Source organism: Pseudonaja textilis, chromosome 3 (assembly GCF_049901715.1).
Source record: "Pseudonaja textilis isolate UNSWEBS1 chromosome 3, rPseTex1.2, whole genome shotgun sequence".
Classification (NCBI taxonomy): domain Eukaryota; kingdom Metazoa; phylum Chordata; class Lepidosauria; order Squamata; family Elapidae; genus Pseudonaja; species Pseudonaja textilis.
In genome coordinates, this window is record NC_141992.1 from 150265448 (window position 1) to 150281965 (window position 16518).

The 16518-nt window shown below is 34.9% G+C and overlaps 1 protein-coding gene across 1 annotated transcript; it reads right to left on the reverse strand.

The window, feature by feature from the left end:
* Positions 1-715: 715 nt before the first annotated feature.
* Positions 716-15381, reverse strand: NAPG (NSF attachment protein gamma). Its single transcript, XM_026699403.2, has 12 exons — positions 15249-15381; positions 11644-11711; positions 10162-10246; positions 9202-9219; positions 8463-8493; positions 7506-7615; positions 7343-7409; positions 5715-5785; positions 4883-4961; positions 3653-3732; positions 3238-3367; positions 716-2502 (listed from the first exon to the last, which is right to left on the reverse strand). The coding sequence occupies exons 1-12, from the start codon at positions 15302-15304 to the stop codon at positions 2353-2355; spliced, it is 945 nt and encodes a 314-aa protein (XP_026555188.1). The 5' UTR covers positions 15305-15381; the 3' UTR covers positions 716-2352.
* Positions 15382-16518: the final 1137 nt, after the last annotated feature.

The following is a 16518-nucleotide window of genomic DNA, read 5'->3' on the forward strand; positions in this document are numbered from 1 at the left end:
GAAATATAGTTAAGTGAAATTCCCAGAATACAATTGCTATTAAGTCATATCAACAATCAATATGATTGAACACCGGAATTGTATTTTAATGGCTTATGACTGACCTCACTTAACAGCAATCAGATCACCCTTAAGTCTTCAAAAGGGAGGCCTGTCTCATCTTCCGCTACTAATTTACTGTAATTTAGTTGTGGGGGTTTTTCATATTACAAGGAGGTTACCTTTCGCTATTAATACCAGCAGCAGGTCTTACCACAATCTATTTGCTATGTCAGATATAAACTCATATACCACCTCCTGAAGGTATGAAAATTCCAATATTTAGGGACTAAAATGGGGCTGAACAATAGTCACAGCACCATCTTGTGGCAATAGTGGAAAGAAAAAGCTAAAATTGCTGGATTGCTGTACGAACGTCAAATGAGGAATATTACTTTCTTCTGCCAAAGATACTGTCCCTTTTAGCTATTAAACATTGTAAACTATTTTCAAAGGCACAAATCATAAAACAGAGACCACTTCAAATGGTCTACAATTACTGTAATTATCAACCTGAAATTGCCTTCCATTATTCTGAGCTGCACCCCCACGCACAATTAAGCTGCTATGAGATAAGTATATACGTAACTAAGAACCCCAGTGCTCATTTTCTGAGGATTGAGTTTATTGCTTCTATGGGATGATCCTTACTGTAATAACATTCACAAATCAACCATTAGTGTTTACAGCTTTTATTTTGTACAGGTGAACTACAGAGTTTCTTAGGCTAGAGCAGCAGGGCAGTTGTGACAACTTTCATACTCTATTGCATTTACAGATAAGCTGAGCACAATTAAGTACAAGGTTCACATGGCAAAAAATTCATTTTATACAGCATCTGGCTATACAAACAAGTCACTCAGAATAATTACTTTTATGTAACATTGGATTACATTTTAACAATACTCATGCAAACCAATTGTTGCAATGTTGCTCACTAAAGACTGGCAATTATTTCCAAAACGGTCTTCCCTGCTACATTTTTGATCCAATTAAAAGAAGTGTGTATAATGCCTTGGAAAACAAAGCACCGATTATTTGAAAAGCACAGATAATTTGGATTACACAAGGGAAACAGCAAATCCATTACTTTTTAATCTGCTAATATAGAAAAATAGATTAAATATTCAAAGCTACACATTGAATGTATTAAATAGATCCACTGTCACAAATTCCAATCTTGAAAGCATAATTAAATCTAGAATTAGTTTTATTTCCATTGCCAGTCATTCCATGTGCTATGTCGAATTTTCAATATACCAGAGTTTTTAATTTGGCCCTAGATTCAATATTCTTATGCTCTATTTCTTGAAAACTCTGATTCCTGGGTTCAGAAAATTAAAAGCCTACATCTTTTCTGAATAAACACAGAGGAACATTTGACTCTTATTTTTCCTTTGTCATGTAATACACTAGTGTGAACAGTTCTTACAGCTAGACACAATCTAGTTGGTATTTGCCTAAATTCCCTTAAATAGAACTGTTGAATTTAGTGGAGGGTAGCAGGAACTAATGTATACATTATGAAAATTCAAATTATTTTAAATTACTCCAGAAAAATCTCATTATACAAAGACTGAAAATGCAAGCTCTACAATAACAAAGAATATTCAAGAAATAAAGCATATAAATCTCATAGTTCCAGTTCACTGGGATTTCAAATAGAATACTATATAATCTGTTTTAGCTGAATTTCTTTCTTTTTTAAATTTATCTACAAAGTACATAAAGTACCTTATTTGTTCATTGCATGTTTCATTCAACTAGGAGAATTTTCTAACCCATGACAGCCGTACTTAGAAAGAAACCAATGGTTATCACAATGCCTGTCTCTAATAACCTGTGCTTTCTTGGCAAAGAAACTCCAATGAACTCCTGTTCAAATCATAGCCAAACGCATCATTAAATATTATATTCACAGAATCAAAAAGAAATCTTTTAGATGTCTTGAAATAATTTAATGGTATTATTCAAAAAAACAGAAAGAGTATGATTATACTGAGCCACAAAACAGATTCCCAATTTACAGGTGTCCAAAGAGAAAAACCCAATATAAGTATTTCCTTCCAATCTGTCTCCCTTTTTTTGAAAGGCTAACTGTACTTAAGTACACATTAAAACCAACACATTATAAAAAATTATGGTTAATGATTGCAATCCAGAAATAATTCAAGGTGCATAGGCATGCTTTGTATACAACTATCCCAAAGCCAAGATTATTTTCTTTCCAATTTCATGATTGCAATGGTGCCATTTTAATTGCCCTGGAATTTGTTCACTGGGCAAAGAGCTAATTTGAGGAGAGAGTTAGAATTAGCACAATCCACCTGCATATTCATCATCTTCCTCATTTCCACAAGAAGCTGATACAGCTGGTCCACTTCCTTTACTCTGCGGTGCAACTGGAGATTTCTTTTTCATACCTCCTCCTGGGACAGCAAGCGAAAGGCCAAGCTTTGCATACTGGCAAAGATTTAAAAAATAATAAGATGCCTGCATTTTAAAAGCACATACCCAATTATTTATCAAAGCACTAGATAACCTTGCTGCAGTAAGCTCTATATAATATGATGAGGACCTGTGAAGAAAAAATTTTTCTAGGAAAATAGCTGGAAAATACCAATTTATTTTAACAGTAGAACACCCAATGATTAAATACCACATTGTACAAATAAACTACCTTAAGAAAAATAGTCTGCAAGCTAATATGCATCTCACTGCTACATGAAAACAAAATATTTATTACTAAAAACATAAAATGAAGCAGCCAAGAAAGCAAAGCTATCAAACACTTATGCTCAGGAGAGGTTGATCTCAGCAACAAATAAATTACAGAAATTATTCTTTTCCAGACAGGAAAATGTCTCCAAAAACAGATAAATCCAGAATAAGACATTGGAAGGACTCAAGAAAATAAATGGTTTCTTCTAATGTTGTTTTTGCATGCTCTGCGCCATTCATTTAAAGTGCTGATTACGGCACTAGTTTAGGTATCATAATATGACAAAAGTATGTAAAGAGAATGCAGTAACTTACAAATATTCAATTTTAAATACTGGATATATGATAGTAATTTATCAATGGCGCGCATTGTTCATCAGTGATCCAACTGATGTATATCATCTGTATTTTTCAATTAAAAAAACATCCACTTCTTTTAGTAAGTACTCTGTTCAGTAAATAAAAGCAGCAACTTACATCGTTGTCCATATACTTAAAGAGTGGGGAATTGCAAACATCTGATACTTGGTCCTGATCTTGTTGATCATATCCTTCTAGGAGCTGCTCCAGGGCTGCATAGTCTTCACTTTCTGTGAAGCCTGGTATGCTGAAGCAATTAAGCATTTATTTGAGGCTATTTAAAAAACTGAGAAAACTTATATGCAAATAAGAAAAGCACAGATATAATTTAATTGCCAGCAAATCAAATTGTACATTTTAATTTCTATGAGAGAAAACAATGTTAATAAATTAGAGAGATACATAAATGGCAATATATAAGGGAAGCCTGTAATTCTCAAAACTTAATAATGAAATAAAATGACAAGTGTATACAGGTGCCCTCTCAAACGCAAATTAAATTAAAACTCAGTCAATGTATTAAATAATTTACCTGTAGCTTTCCCTGACACATTTTTCTGCAGCAACGTAGTCATTTCTATGAAGATGTACTAAGACCTGGGCAATAGTTTTCTTAAAAAACAAAACAAAACCAAAAATGAGTATTTATAAAGGAAAGCGGTATTTTTCACACTTTAACCAACCTATACCAAAAAATAATAATAATAATTTCTATTGAAAGGGACATAGTGCTGTAGCAAAACAGTTTTCTTCTACAGAGATTCTATTAAAAGATTGCAAGTTCCTTGGTAGAGAGGCTTTATAGGGTTAAGGATAATCACCCCTTTAGAAAAATAAATCTGGGATGTGAAGACTACAAAAGAATGTAAATATATGATGTACTTTGATTGCTAGTTCATTTTGTCAGTTCTCTGTAAAACTGTTCCGAATAAAGGGTAGGAGTTTTGCATCTACTGATCAGTACAGTTTGTAGAAAGGGTTTGTGAATGAAATCAGAGTTGAATTTTAGGCACTTATGATCTCTTTCATTGAATGCAGCTAAGAGTACTATTTTCATATGGCACACAACTGAGATTAAATCTGAGGTCAAAAGAATCCCCCAAAATGAATGATTAAATATTAACTTTTCATGTAACAATGAGAAATCCAGAAATTTCTCAGAGAAGAAAAGGGTGTTTTAAAAATGCATCTTTTAAGGGGATTGGTAAATCTACATGGTATTAATGATCCCGTGTAGTTTTCATAGTGACATAAACTGAACAATTTGTCTACCATTAAAATAGACAGAATATTGTTTTCTATCCTCAGGCTACTGAGTCAAAGAAGTGGAAAGACTGAGTTGCAAGCTAAGCCCTTGCTGATATTAATAGTAACCAAAACATTTGTAGATCAGTTTGTATTAATGTATTATCTGCACAGATTTTCTGTTTTTAGTTATTACAACAGAAGGACAGCTAATATCAAAAGCTCAGACAACAGAATTTCCGCAAAATCTAGGAAACCAAAATAATTCATAGCAACTGAAGCCTAATCATGACTGAAAAATGCCAAATAATATTAAGAAAGAGTGGCATTAATATCTTTTCAACACAGTGGGAGAAAATTCATCCTAGTGATCAAATTACACTAAATAAATACAAAAGATCTAGAACCCAAATAATGGTATACTATTAGAAGTGAAACCCCCAAGTTAAAATAATTCAAAAGATAAAACACAATCCCCCCTTCCCTGCAAAATCACAAGAAATATGTAGCTGTATACTTTGTAACATGTTGGATAGTTTTCAATATCTTTATAAATACTCTTTTCTTTTTGAATAGATTGTGCCGCCTCATCTAGTCTGCAAAACAAAAATGAGCAAGAAAGGGTTATTTAAATCTGCAGGAATCAGAAGGTCAAGATTATCTAATTTCCCAAATAAATGTATTATTTCAATGGAAAAAAAAATAAGAATATGCTCCTTGTGTGAGCATATAAAAACTGAGCCCATATTAAAACTGTAGTTAAAGTTATCAGTACAAACTCCTGCAGAAATGAACATTCAGGCCTTTCTTATATACACAAGGATGATATATTGCATCAAGATAAGTTAAGAATGCCTCTTTGTTTACATAAACAGAAAGCTTTTAATGAAGAAAGAAAATTGTAGTCATAATTCTAATTAACAACTAAAAGCAAAAGATCTTCTCAAAACCAGATTCACTGGTTGAGCTTTTTTTTTTAATTTAAATTTAATTTTTAAATTCATAAAATATGAATTATGTTGCACAGTGGAACAGCTGATATTTGAATAACATGGCATAACACAGAGGTCCCCACCCCCCAGTCCATGGACCGGCACTGGGCCACAGCATGCCAGAAACTGGGCCATACAAACAAGTGATGCCCCATCCATGGGATGAAAGCAGCATGCAAAACTATGCCCCCTCTGGTCCATGGAAAAACCTCTCTCCACGGAACCGATCCCTGTTGCCCAAAAGGTTGGTGGCCGCTGTCATAACCCCATAATAGTTGTGTTATTACAAGAAATTTGTCAAATAACCTAGAACTGGTTTTTTTCTGATTTTGAAAATAGAATATTAATGATGCACACCTACGGCCTCTAACTAAAAGCCTTGAAGCCTTTCCATACATTTCAACTGCTTGCCGTAAACGTTCTTCATTCTGAGTAAAAAAACAATCACAAAAGCATAGGCATAAGCAAAGTTTAAGTGGTTGATTTTAATGAAAGTTTTCTGAATTATTTAAGCTAACTCAGATTGAAATGCATACCATTTCCCAAATAAATTTCTCTTGAATTAAACAAAGTTTAATCAGGTTATTAATTAAATACAATTTTATGAACTAGATGATATAACCTATGACCCCAATCATGCTAATATGTGATACTACATGCGCTTCACACTTCCTCGTCCTATATGGCTAAATTATTTTTCAATTTCTCAAAAAGGCTTCTTTTAAAAATATTTCAGACATACCATCATTTGTCAGTGTAAAGAAATCATGAAACTAAGCCACTAATGTCAAACCTTTTCAACTCAGTATGTCAAAAATTCAGAAAATGACTCTGCTGGCCTGTCACACACAATCAGGGGGGAAAAAATTATATGTTCCTCCCCTAACATCTATGGCAATCTGAACAGTGATACTCAGTGGCAGTGCTAAAGCTGGACCTGAAGTCTAGGCCCGGTCCTTGATTTTAGCGCTAGTGCCATCACTGCCGCTCAATACATGTGAACCTTGGCAAATGGTATGATTGCCCTCATGGCCCAGTTTTCTCCAGGCTCTGCCACATGCCTCTTTCAGGCAGTGTTCTCTTTCTGTTGACAAGGCCCTGTGACCTAATCTAGGCTATTCTGAGTTGCATGAGGCCTTTGTTCTTGAAGAATGCTCTTCAGAGAATGCACTTCCACAAACTTTGCAGCTTCTGAAACTGCGCAAAAGCACAACCCATTATCATGTGATTTTTTTTAGAGGCTCCAGAAGTCATGTCAGAACACAGCCCTCTTGCTTGAGGCAATGCAGAGCACGCCCTATTATCATGTGGCTTCCACAGCATTCAAAAATTTCACAAGAACAGGTCATACTTTCGAGAATAGTTGTTAATGGGTGTTGGCATATCATCCAAAATGTCATGGTATGTCACCTTTGACAGGCATGTCATAGATTTGCCATCATTGAGCTAGACAGTATTAAAAAAAACCCAAATCTTTCTTACCCCTTCCTAGCTGCAAAAACATCAATGGGGAACTATATCAAATTGAAGCTTGCTTATTTACAATAAGGGATAGTTTAATGCAATGTGCTTAGAAGACAACATAGTGTTAAATTGTAACTAAGACAGATACTGCATTTTTAGAAAACTGCTGAGAAATCTGTTGATGAGGTGGAGAAAGATAGCTAGTGGCCAGATTTGATTCCACCGACGTAGCCAGTTTAGATTTTTGCCATTCCTCCCTGCAGCTAACTTGCACTATATATAAAACAAATGACATTTTCAAATGGAAATGGGAAAAGTCGTACAAAGATGGCTTCTACCACATCAGTTTGTCTACTAATCCATAGCAATAACTGGCAAGAAAATAATAATATATACAATACATGCTTTGAAAACACCCTAGCTCTTAATATTCACCTTTTGGTAAATAGTTCAATTTGCAACAGATCACTTTTGGCATTCTTAGTTAAAAATATTTTATTTTACCATTTCAGAGGACTTACTTCAAATACTGAAGCCGTTTGCTGATATAGCTGTATAGCTTTGTCTGGATTTATATTTTCTATTACCCTAAAATAAAAGATTCAACGTTATTTACTCAGTTACTCAAAGAAATCTGCCTTGTTTTCCAGATAAGAAACGAATAGCTTGAGATTTCAGGCTTACTTCCCAGCCCGATCGAGTGCAATAGCAGCTGTGTCAGGGGTTCCATTCTCTAGGTACATCATGCTGGCTTTCTGAATCAGTTCCACTGCATCATGATGTTTTTGCATCTCCTGAAGATGAAAGAAAAAGAGCCAGGAAGCAGAACTTCCTATTTCTCAGGAAACATAAAATAAGTTGCTTTCAACCTTTTAATCTAATAAAAAGTATTGTTCATTTTAAAACATCACATATTTTGCTAACTCTCTCTCGAGAAACAGTGAGCAATTTCTGATAGACAGGCTTAAAAATTCAGTGTCTGAGGAGAGCAGCTTTATATATGCGTTTCATTTATTTCTTGAGGACAAACAATATTGTTACATTTTATTACACTGTGTTTTTTATATTGGATTGTTAACTGCCCAGAAGCAATTAATTGGGATCGTACAATTTCAATGTGATTGAAAAAAACTTTGAAGGCTATTTTTTTTTAATCTATGATTGATCTGTGAAGGCTTTCCAAATGCCACAGATATCAAGTGATGCATATGTGAGTGAGTGAGAAAAGCTGAAAACTGTTCTTTAGCTCTAATAATGAATTGTTCTGAGAAAATTCCCATCATTTTACAATAATATGCATTATCTACAGTGTGCATTATTTACAGTATGTGCCAAAGCTAAGGTTATGGATTCATTTTCTAGATGGGAGGAAGGCAGGAAGGTGGGAAGGAAGGCAGGAAAGGTTCCAAATATCTGATCAGACAACACAGGTTACATCTCAGAAAAAATGTGAGTTAACGATTCTATAAAGAAGTGTACATTTAAATGGAATTCAATACAAAAGAGAACTTGTAAGTCTACACAGAACTATGAATCATGGATCTGCAAACTGGTTTATCCACTGTAATATGAATATTCCACAAATCATTCTAATATTTAGTTTTAACTAAAGGAGTTTTTTTAAAAAAATTCCTGTCATACCTTTAGCATCATTCCTGCTTGTTCATAAGCCCTGAAAAGAGAAATTAAAAGTATAACGGAGCAAATTAAATAAACATTTCATGGTAATATAGGATGGTTTCGATATATTTATGTACTCTATTCTATTGTTTTATTATTGGTGTTGTTTAACTGCTGATTTGGGGCCATCTAGAGTTTAACAGATAACAGATAATCAGAGTAGGAAGGGACCTTATAGGTCATCTAGTCCAACCCCTCGCCCAAGCAGGAGTTTGATAGAAGATGGACAGCTATATAAATGTTTTTTAAAAATAAAAACAATTAACTTCTGGAAAAGGAGATCTGAGACCTCCAGCCTTCTGCCTGTGTGTTCAGCTGAGTTTTCCTACAACTGGTTTCTCAGTCAAGGAGAAATGGTAACATATATCAAAAGCAGACTCATTTTCTAAATGCCACTCCTAATCTCAATAGAAAATCAGCAGACGTGAAAAGACCATTTTTTTCTACAAAAGTAGGGAGAGCTACAGAAAGTGTTTGAACATATTATAGTTATACATTTCTCACTTCCAAAATTCTCAACTTTCTAGCAATATTTGATTATACTTGCATGCATATACATACATACATACATACATACATACATACATACATACATACATACACAAACACACACACACATATGCACGCAACGGACAATCAACTTGTTGGTGTCAATTGTATTTCACATATATTATCAAATTTGACAAATATTCATACGTACTTTGCAGCATGGAAGAAGCTGGATTTATGTTATTTCAAGTCAAGGATAAATATATATGCATGTACTATACATATAAAATATTTCCGGATAATTCCAATTTAGGTTTAAACATTCTCTTTGAAACAGAAGCCTGATGAAAAGAAATCCAATAAAGCATAGAATGTATCAATAAGCCCTCATGCCTGCTTCAGAATCAATGTATTATTTTTCTTTAGTACTTTAGCTTTCAATACTATAACTATGATTTCCTAATCTCGGAGATTTCAAAGTTTGATCATATCCAAAATTGTGCAAGAGGACTTCACACTGCAACATATTTTTCCTCTTCTTTTCCTTTTTCCCATAATATCCCAAGTTCCTCCAAGTTATTCTTGAAGACTTCTCAACATTCCAGAACATATTTGGAAGCAAAGACTGAAGGAGAAAGGGGACGTTTTTTATCACTACAAAGCAAGTTTTTAAAATATGTAGGCTTTTCTTAAAACGCTCTGCAATCCTCCTAGGAATAGTCATATTTTAAGCAGCTCTTGCATGAATGGCTAAGCAATGAGGCCAATGAAGGAATTATCTGAAATCTTCCTCACAGATTTGATATAAAAGAAATGTATTTGCTATTCTAATGTTAGTTTGTTACTCAAAATTAATTTTCCATAAAAATAAAAATCTCAATGAATATACATTAATGGGTCACTGGGAGGTCTGGAAACATTATAAAGTTAATTAACAGGCATATTCTATAACTGTTTGTTATTTAATTACATAATCAAAAAATTGGATCTGGATATACATAGGTACAATAACATTTTTCTATTACAGGGAATAGTCTTCTATTAATTTTCTGTTAAAACACCCTTAAATACGACAAGATACAATTATATGTTTGGAGGAGGCATACATTCATATAAACCCAACATGAAGTCCAATTACTTAAGGGACAAACAAGAAATAATGAAAAGATACGCTTTATTATATTCATGGGATAGGGCTTCTTTAAAGTAAGCTTCTTTTGCTTGTTCAAATTGTTTGGCATTTTTAAAAGCAACAGCTGCAAAAAATAATAAAAAAGAACATTATTATTGCTTTGGAGAAATAACTTTAGCAATTTTTAAAAGACATAATTTATTGTTTTAAAACCGTTCCTATCCAGTGTTTTAGCCAAAGTTTGGGGGCGCCGATGTGGCACTTGTATGTCTGCTTTTTCCTGCTGCTGCCCCAGCTGAATCCATTTTTTAGATATTCAAAGTAAAGCCTTAACTTTAAGCATGATCTTTATCTTTAATAGGAGAGTATTCTTCTATCCCTTAAACCAGGGGTGTCCAACCTTGGCAACTTTAAGACTTGTGGACTTCAACTCCACAAGTCTCCACAAGCCACACTTTGCTGGCTGAGGAATTCTGGGAGTTGAAGTCCACAAGTCTTAAAGTTGCCAAGGTTGGACACCCCTGCCTTCAACATTCATGGAGAATAAAAATCAGAGATTCCCATAACCCTGTGCTGTAAATAAATAAATTTAAATAAAGTTTGCCTTTAAATAAAGATAATTGTCTAAAGAGTTTTTTGATAATATGTATTTTTAATAGCTACATCAATAACTAAAAGCCATTTTTTTGAGCTTTCAAATGTGCCCATTGTTCCAAATGAGCTGATAACTCCTGATCTATAGGTTCTTAGGGAAGTTAACCAATCCAACAGTTGTCTCCTATCTCTTTTCATAAACTTCCTATAAGCTTAAAATCAAAGTATATGTAGTCTTCTTGATATAATCCTAGTATGTGCTATTGAATACAATAGGAATTAATTCCAGATTAAAAAGGGAAATGGGTTATCCAAAATACAACAGGACATATACTTGATGCAAGCAAGAAATAAGCCAACATTCAAATTTTTAGTTACTAGACACTAACACAGGTAGATAAAGTAAATTCTCAAAAGGGCAGCAAACTGCAATTATTTAAAAAAATAGACTACTTGTAAATGCCATCCAACTGTACAGGATAAAATTAATACAATTTGTTAGTAAACCAAAGCATATTATTTTTATCAATAGCCCATATGTGGAATAAGTATGATACAGTAAATACTTGAATTAGGATTCAGCAATAAATTATATTCATAAAAATGGGTTTGGGAAAATCATTTTTATTGCATACACCACAATGACTATGAAATACATTTAATTTTTACCTTTTCATTAAACATTTTTAGCAAAGAAAAGGGAAAAATTATACATACATACATATATTTATATCCAAGAAAATTGATATTTCATTGTATAATTTGAAAAATTATTTCCAAATGTAATTAAATTCAATGTCAGTTTTGCTTTTGAAATGTGAAGTCATTCTGGACATCAAGTCCTATTCCTAGAGCTGAATTAACCATTCATTATTCTGCAGAAGAAATTAAGATTTAAAAACAACCCTCTTATTTTACAAGACATACCTGCCTTGGAATATTCTGTAGCTGCACTGTCATAGTCCGGTTTCCATTTTAATAATCCAGTTTTCAAGCTGAAAATCAAAACGTGAAGCCATTAATAATATTGTTTATAATGGAGAGGATGGAGACAGCTTTCATGCCATCTTTCATACCACTAATTTCGGTTCATTATAGCAAAACCCTGGTGCCAGTATCAGGTTCACCTTTTTAATGGACAAGCTACAAAAATATATATAGTCAAGTCTGATTACATGCTAATGTTTTGGAGGCCATATTTTATCACCATGCTCAGATATGGCTTCTCTTTCAACCCCTATCTCTGTCTGTCATAATTTAAAGGATCTCAGCCAAAGAAGGCCAGGACCAGATGAAGCGCTAATAATAATTGTTTCAGAAAGCAGATGTCTTTGAAGAAAAGGAGCGACAGGCAGCTGTAATATGACATAAATAATACTCAGTTACTGTCCAGTTTGAAATCTCTTTGGCGACAGACAGAAATCTGCAATCGTGTGCGGTTTCGATCTGGGCTTGCCGCTGGAGTGCCCCGAGCCGGCTGGTTTCGGGGCTAAGCCATCCCATAGAGGTGGTGAAGAGGGAGGAGACTGCCAGCAGAGTTGAGGAGAGCCGCATCTCTCCTCCTCAGCTGGCCATTACTCCCTTTCCCGAAGGTGGTTGCAGGGGTGGTCAGAAATGGCCACCACAAAGAAGAACTCGACCGGAAAAGGATGTACAGGAGGAAGATAAGAAGTGAAAGTTTTGGCTGACCGGGTTAAATTGTAAAAGCAACAGCTAAGGAAGGGAGAGAAAAAGAATAAGGGCAGGATCTGGAAGAGGGAGGAGACTGCCTGGAATTAAAAAGAATCTACAGTAAAACCTCAACAAGACTTCTAAAAGATACATTTTAACTGAAACTTTGTAACTAAACAGTAACCCCAAGAAGAGAAAGTGAAAAGAAAGAGCAAAAAGAAACAGCTTGTGTTTATTTGGATTATTTGGTGATCTTTGGATTCTTGGATATTACATTTGAATGACTAAAATTAATCAGGTGGTTTAAAAATTTATACAATGGCACCATTTTTGGATGAATTGAAAATGGAACTTAAAAAGTACAAAGAAGATGCACAAGAAGGGAAGGGTTCTTTTGGCTTTGTTTTTCAATTCTTAGAAATGGAGATTTGGAACTATGAGGAAACAACAAGAAACGTCTGCAAAACAAGAAGATTGGGACAAAGAAGAAGCCATCTTTAATGAACAAGTAATTTTATGTGGGGAAGAAAAAGGAAAGGGGGGAAAGAGGATGAAGAATTTAAGACTTAAAACAACCACCAAAGAAAAGAAAAATAATTTGAAAAATAAGTATAATACTGGAAAGCAACAGAAAAGGGGAATACAGAAGAGAGAAACAGAGGTAGAGAGACAAGGGGGTAAAAGGGGGAGAGAGAAGAAGAGAGGGAAGAAGGAAAGGAAAAGAAGTTACAAAGGACCGGAGCAAGATATAGGGAAACAGGACCTATTTAGAGATAATGGGTGAAAATCTAACTGAAAAAGGGATTCTGTAAAGGTACATAAGGTTATATTGTTATATTAGTAATAGAAATAACTTTAGAAAATTGGAAACAATGTATGATTAAAATGAGGGATAAATAATTAGTGTAATTTAGTGAAATGTTTGTTAATAAAATAAGTGAAATAAAATAAATGAGAAAATTGAATTAGGAAGGAATGGGAACATTTTAATTAGTTAATGTTTTATAAAATATAAGTGAAGGGGGGGAATTAACTATGGAAAGCTTATAATTGTTCCCATAGAAGTATGATATTTAATTGAAAAGTAAAGTTAAAGAAATTAAGTTTTAATGAATATTAATATTGATAGAATTGAATTGGAATGGAATGTGTTGTTTTAATTACATACATTTATAATTTTTTCTTTTTTTAAGAATATAGTGTGTATTTTAAGAATGTACCAAGCAGAATCCGAATGGAAGTTATGTATTATATTGAATGTTATAACTTTAGGGTATATATTGAAGCCTAAATAAGAGTTAAATGGATAAACTTAAAAGATATAAAGGCGTCATACTCCAATTGGTAACTACAGGAAAAACTTTGTTTAATGAGAAAAGGTAATAGATAATTGAAACAGGACAGACAAAAAATATAAATACAATGATTTGAATTGAGATGAGATAATTAAAATAAAACTGAGAAAATTAAAAGAGGGGAGAAGCTATGCAGAAAATGTAAAATAGTAATAAGATATGGAATAGAATATAAAAATGAGCATGAACTTGAATTTGTTTGTGTCTGTACGAAGAAATGTAACCCGGGATTATGCTACTTTCAAAAAAGATGTTTTATTTGTATTTTTTTTCTCTTTGTGAAAACTCAAATAAAATTTACAAAATAATAATAATACTCAGTTACAGAAGATTTTTGACACATTATGCAAATACGGAGCTCTCTGGAGAAGGCTCTGATGCTGCAAAAGGAAAAAGAAAAAAGAAGAGGATGACCAGCAGCAAGATATTGGAAGACCTGAAGGTTCAGTCTAGAGGCAGACCATCATGGCTAAAAGCCATTTATGTAGTCCCCTAAGAATCAACACCAATTGGAAGGAACATAATCAAAACCAATCTGTAGAGTTTCAAACTCAAGAGACAATCAGCCCATGAAAAACAGTAGGACCATTGAGCAGTCTGCTTAATAAATGTAAAACCTATAGGGTTTTGTACTACATGTAGTGCTCAACTTACAACAGTTCACTTAGTGACCTTTGAAGTTACAACGGCACTGAAGTGACTTATGACCATTTTTCACAATTATGACCATTGCATCATTCCCCATGGCAAGTGATTTACATTCAGATGCTTGACAACTGGTTCACAACTATGACGGCTGCAGTATCCGGGGGTCATGTGATTCCCCTTTTGTGACCTTCTGACAAGCAAAGTCAATGGAAATGCCAGATTCACTTAACAACGGCGTTACTAATTTAACCATCGCAGCGTTTTGCTTTGACACATTTTTTGGAATCAGAAGAAAGCTGGGAGGGACCTTGGAGGCCTTCTAGTCCGGCCCCGCCCTTGCTCAAGCAGGAAATTCTATATACCACGTGGCAAGAAACGTCTAGGAGCTTTAACACATGCCTCACTTAACAACATAAATACTGGGCTCGGTTGTGGTCTTAAGTCGAGGACTAGTTGAACAGAGGTTTCAAATCAGGAGCTGTTTGCTTCTTTTCTAAAGTGGAAAGGGGACCTTATTGACACAAAACGCCCAATTCCAGCCTGGAGATGAACCTCCACTCCTTGGTGCATCTTTTCAATAGGAGGATCCACTGGATCCACAAACCCATCTCGTGATACCACCCCTCCCCTTCCCGTCCCCAGGCTGTAGATGTTGACCCAGCGAGGTCTTCTCTTTAAAGCAGCCGCCCCGGGACCCTCTTTGGGAGCCCCCTGGAAATGGTCGTGGCCAAAAAAAAAAAAAGAGAGAGAGGCGGAAGAGCCCACTCATCGTCCTGCCCAGCCGCGGCGGAGGAGGGGCCCCGCCTTCCCGCTCTGCCTCCCGCCGGCCGGCCCGCCCGTTCCTGCAGCTCCGCTCACTATTTCTCCGCTTTGGCGATGTGCTCCAAGCCCTCGTTGATCTTCTGGGCAGCCATATCAGCCGAGCCGGAATCGCGGCGATTCAAAGCGTCGACGTCAGCGGAATAAGGAAAGCCGCTTCGGTCAAACAATGCAAAAGGCGGAGTCGGGCTTCAAAAGGTGCGCCTGCGCAAAGCGATGAGAGTTTCCTTTTCTTAGGCTGTTGGACCCATAGTTTTAATGCCTGGAAGCGATCCGTTTAAACGGGATTCCCCGGAAAAGGAAGAGGGCAACGGATGGACAGCGTAACAATCTCGCGGCTCATAAATAAATCGTAATATTGTCTTCCTCAGATGAAAAGCGTTTACATTCTTTTTGCAGAATGGTAAGAATGGTAACCCTCCAAAATCTTAGAATTCCACAGGGAATAGAATAGAATAGAATAGAATAGAATAGAATAGAATAGAATAGAATAGAATAGAATTCTTTATTGGCCAAGTGTGATTGAACACACAAGGAATTGTCTTGGTGCAAATGCTCTCAATGTACATAAAAGAAAAGATACATTCGTCAAGAATCATAAGGCACAACAATTAATAATAGTCATAGGGCACAATAAGCAATCAAATAGTATTAGGAAATAGTCGATAAAACATTGCCATACCCTTTCCAGCAGAATGAGCTAATGTGATGGTGGAGCAGTACCTAAGGTGCAGTACCTAAGGACTCTAATATAAGCCTAACTAATTATTTTTTTCTGATAACATCCCTTTATTAAGTATCTCATCATACAATGAGGAGATACATACAAAGTTTTGGCATCAAAAGACCTATAAATGTTTTACACTATGTGATTGGAAATCCATCCAATCCTGGTGTTTTACAACTTGCCATATTCAAAATTATTTGTTTGCTGTTTGCCCTGCAAATATTATTTGTACTTCCAGCTTTAATTCTGAACAATTCTCTGGTTTGCAAAACTCAAAAGAGAAAAATGTACAAGTGGGAAGCTGCCCATTCTGTAATAAATAAGCCTAAAATCCACTTCAGTTATTTTTGTATCAAAGTAGTGAAGATCAGACTTGATTGGTAGCCAAGGAATCATATAGTTTACTTTTCCTCATATATAGTTGTTTATTAGCTTATAATATAAAATACAAAAATAAAAAAACAAATAGTAAGAAACAAAAGGGCGGGAAAGGGGAAAAGAGAAGCGTAGGAAAGAAGGGGAGAAAGGTCACAAGTCAATGGAATCACGTAGTTTACTTTTTAAAGTACAGTGTGACATTAC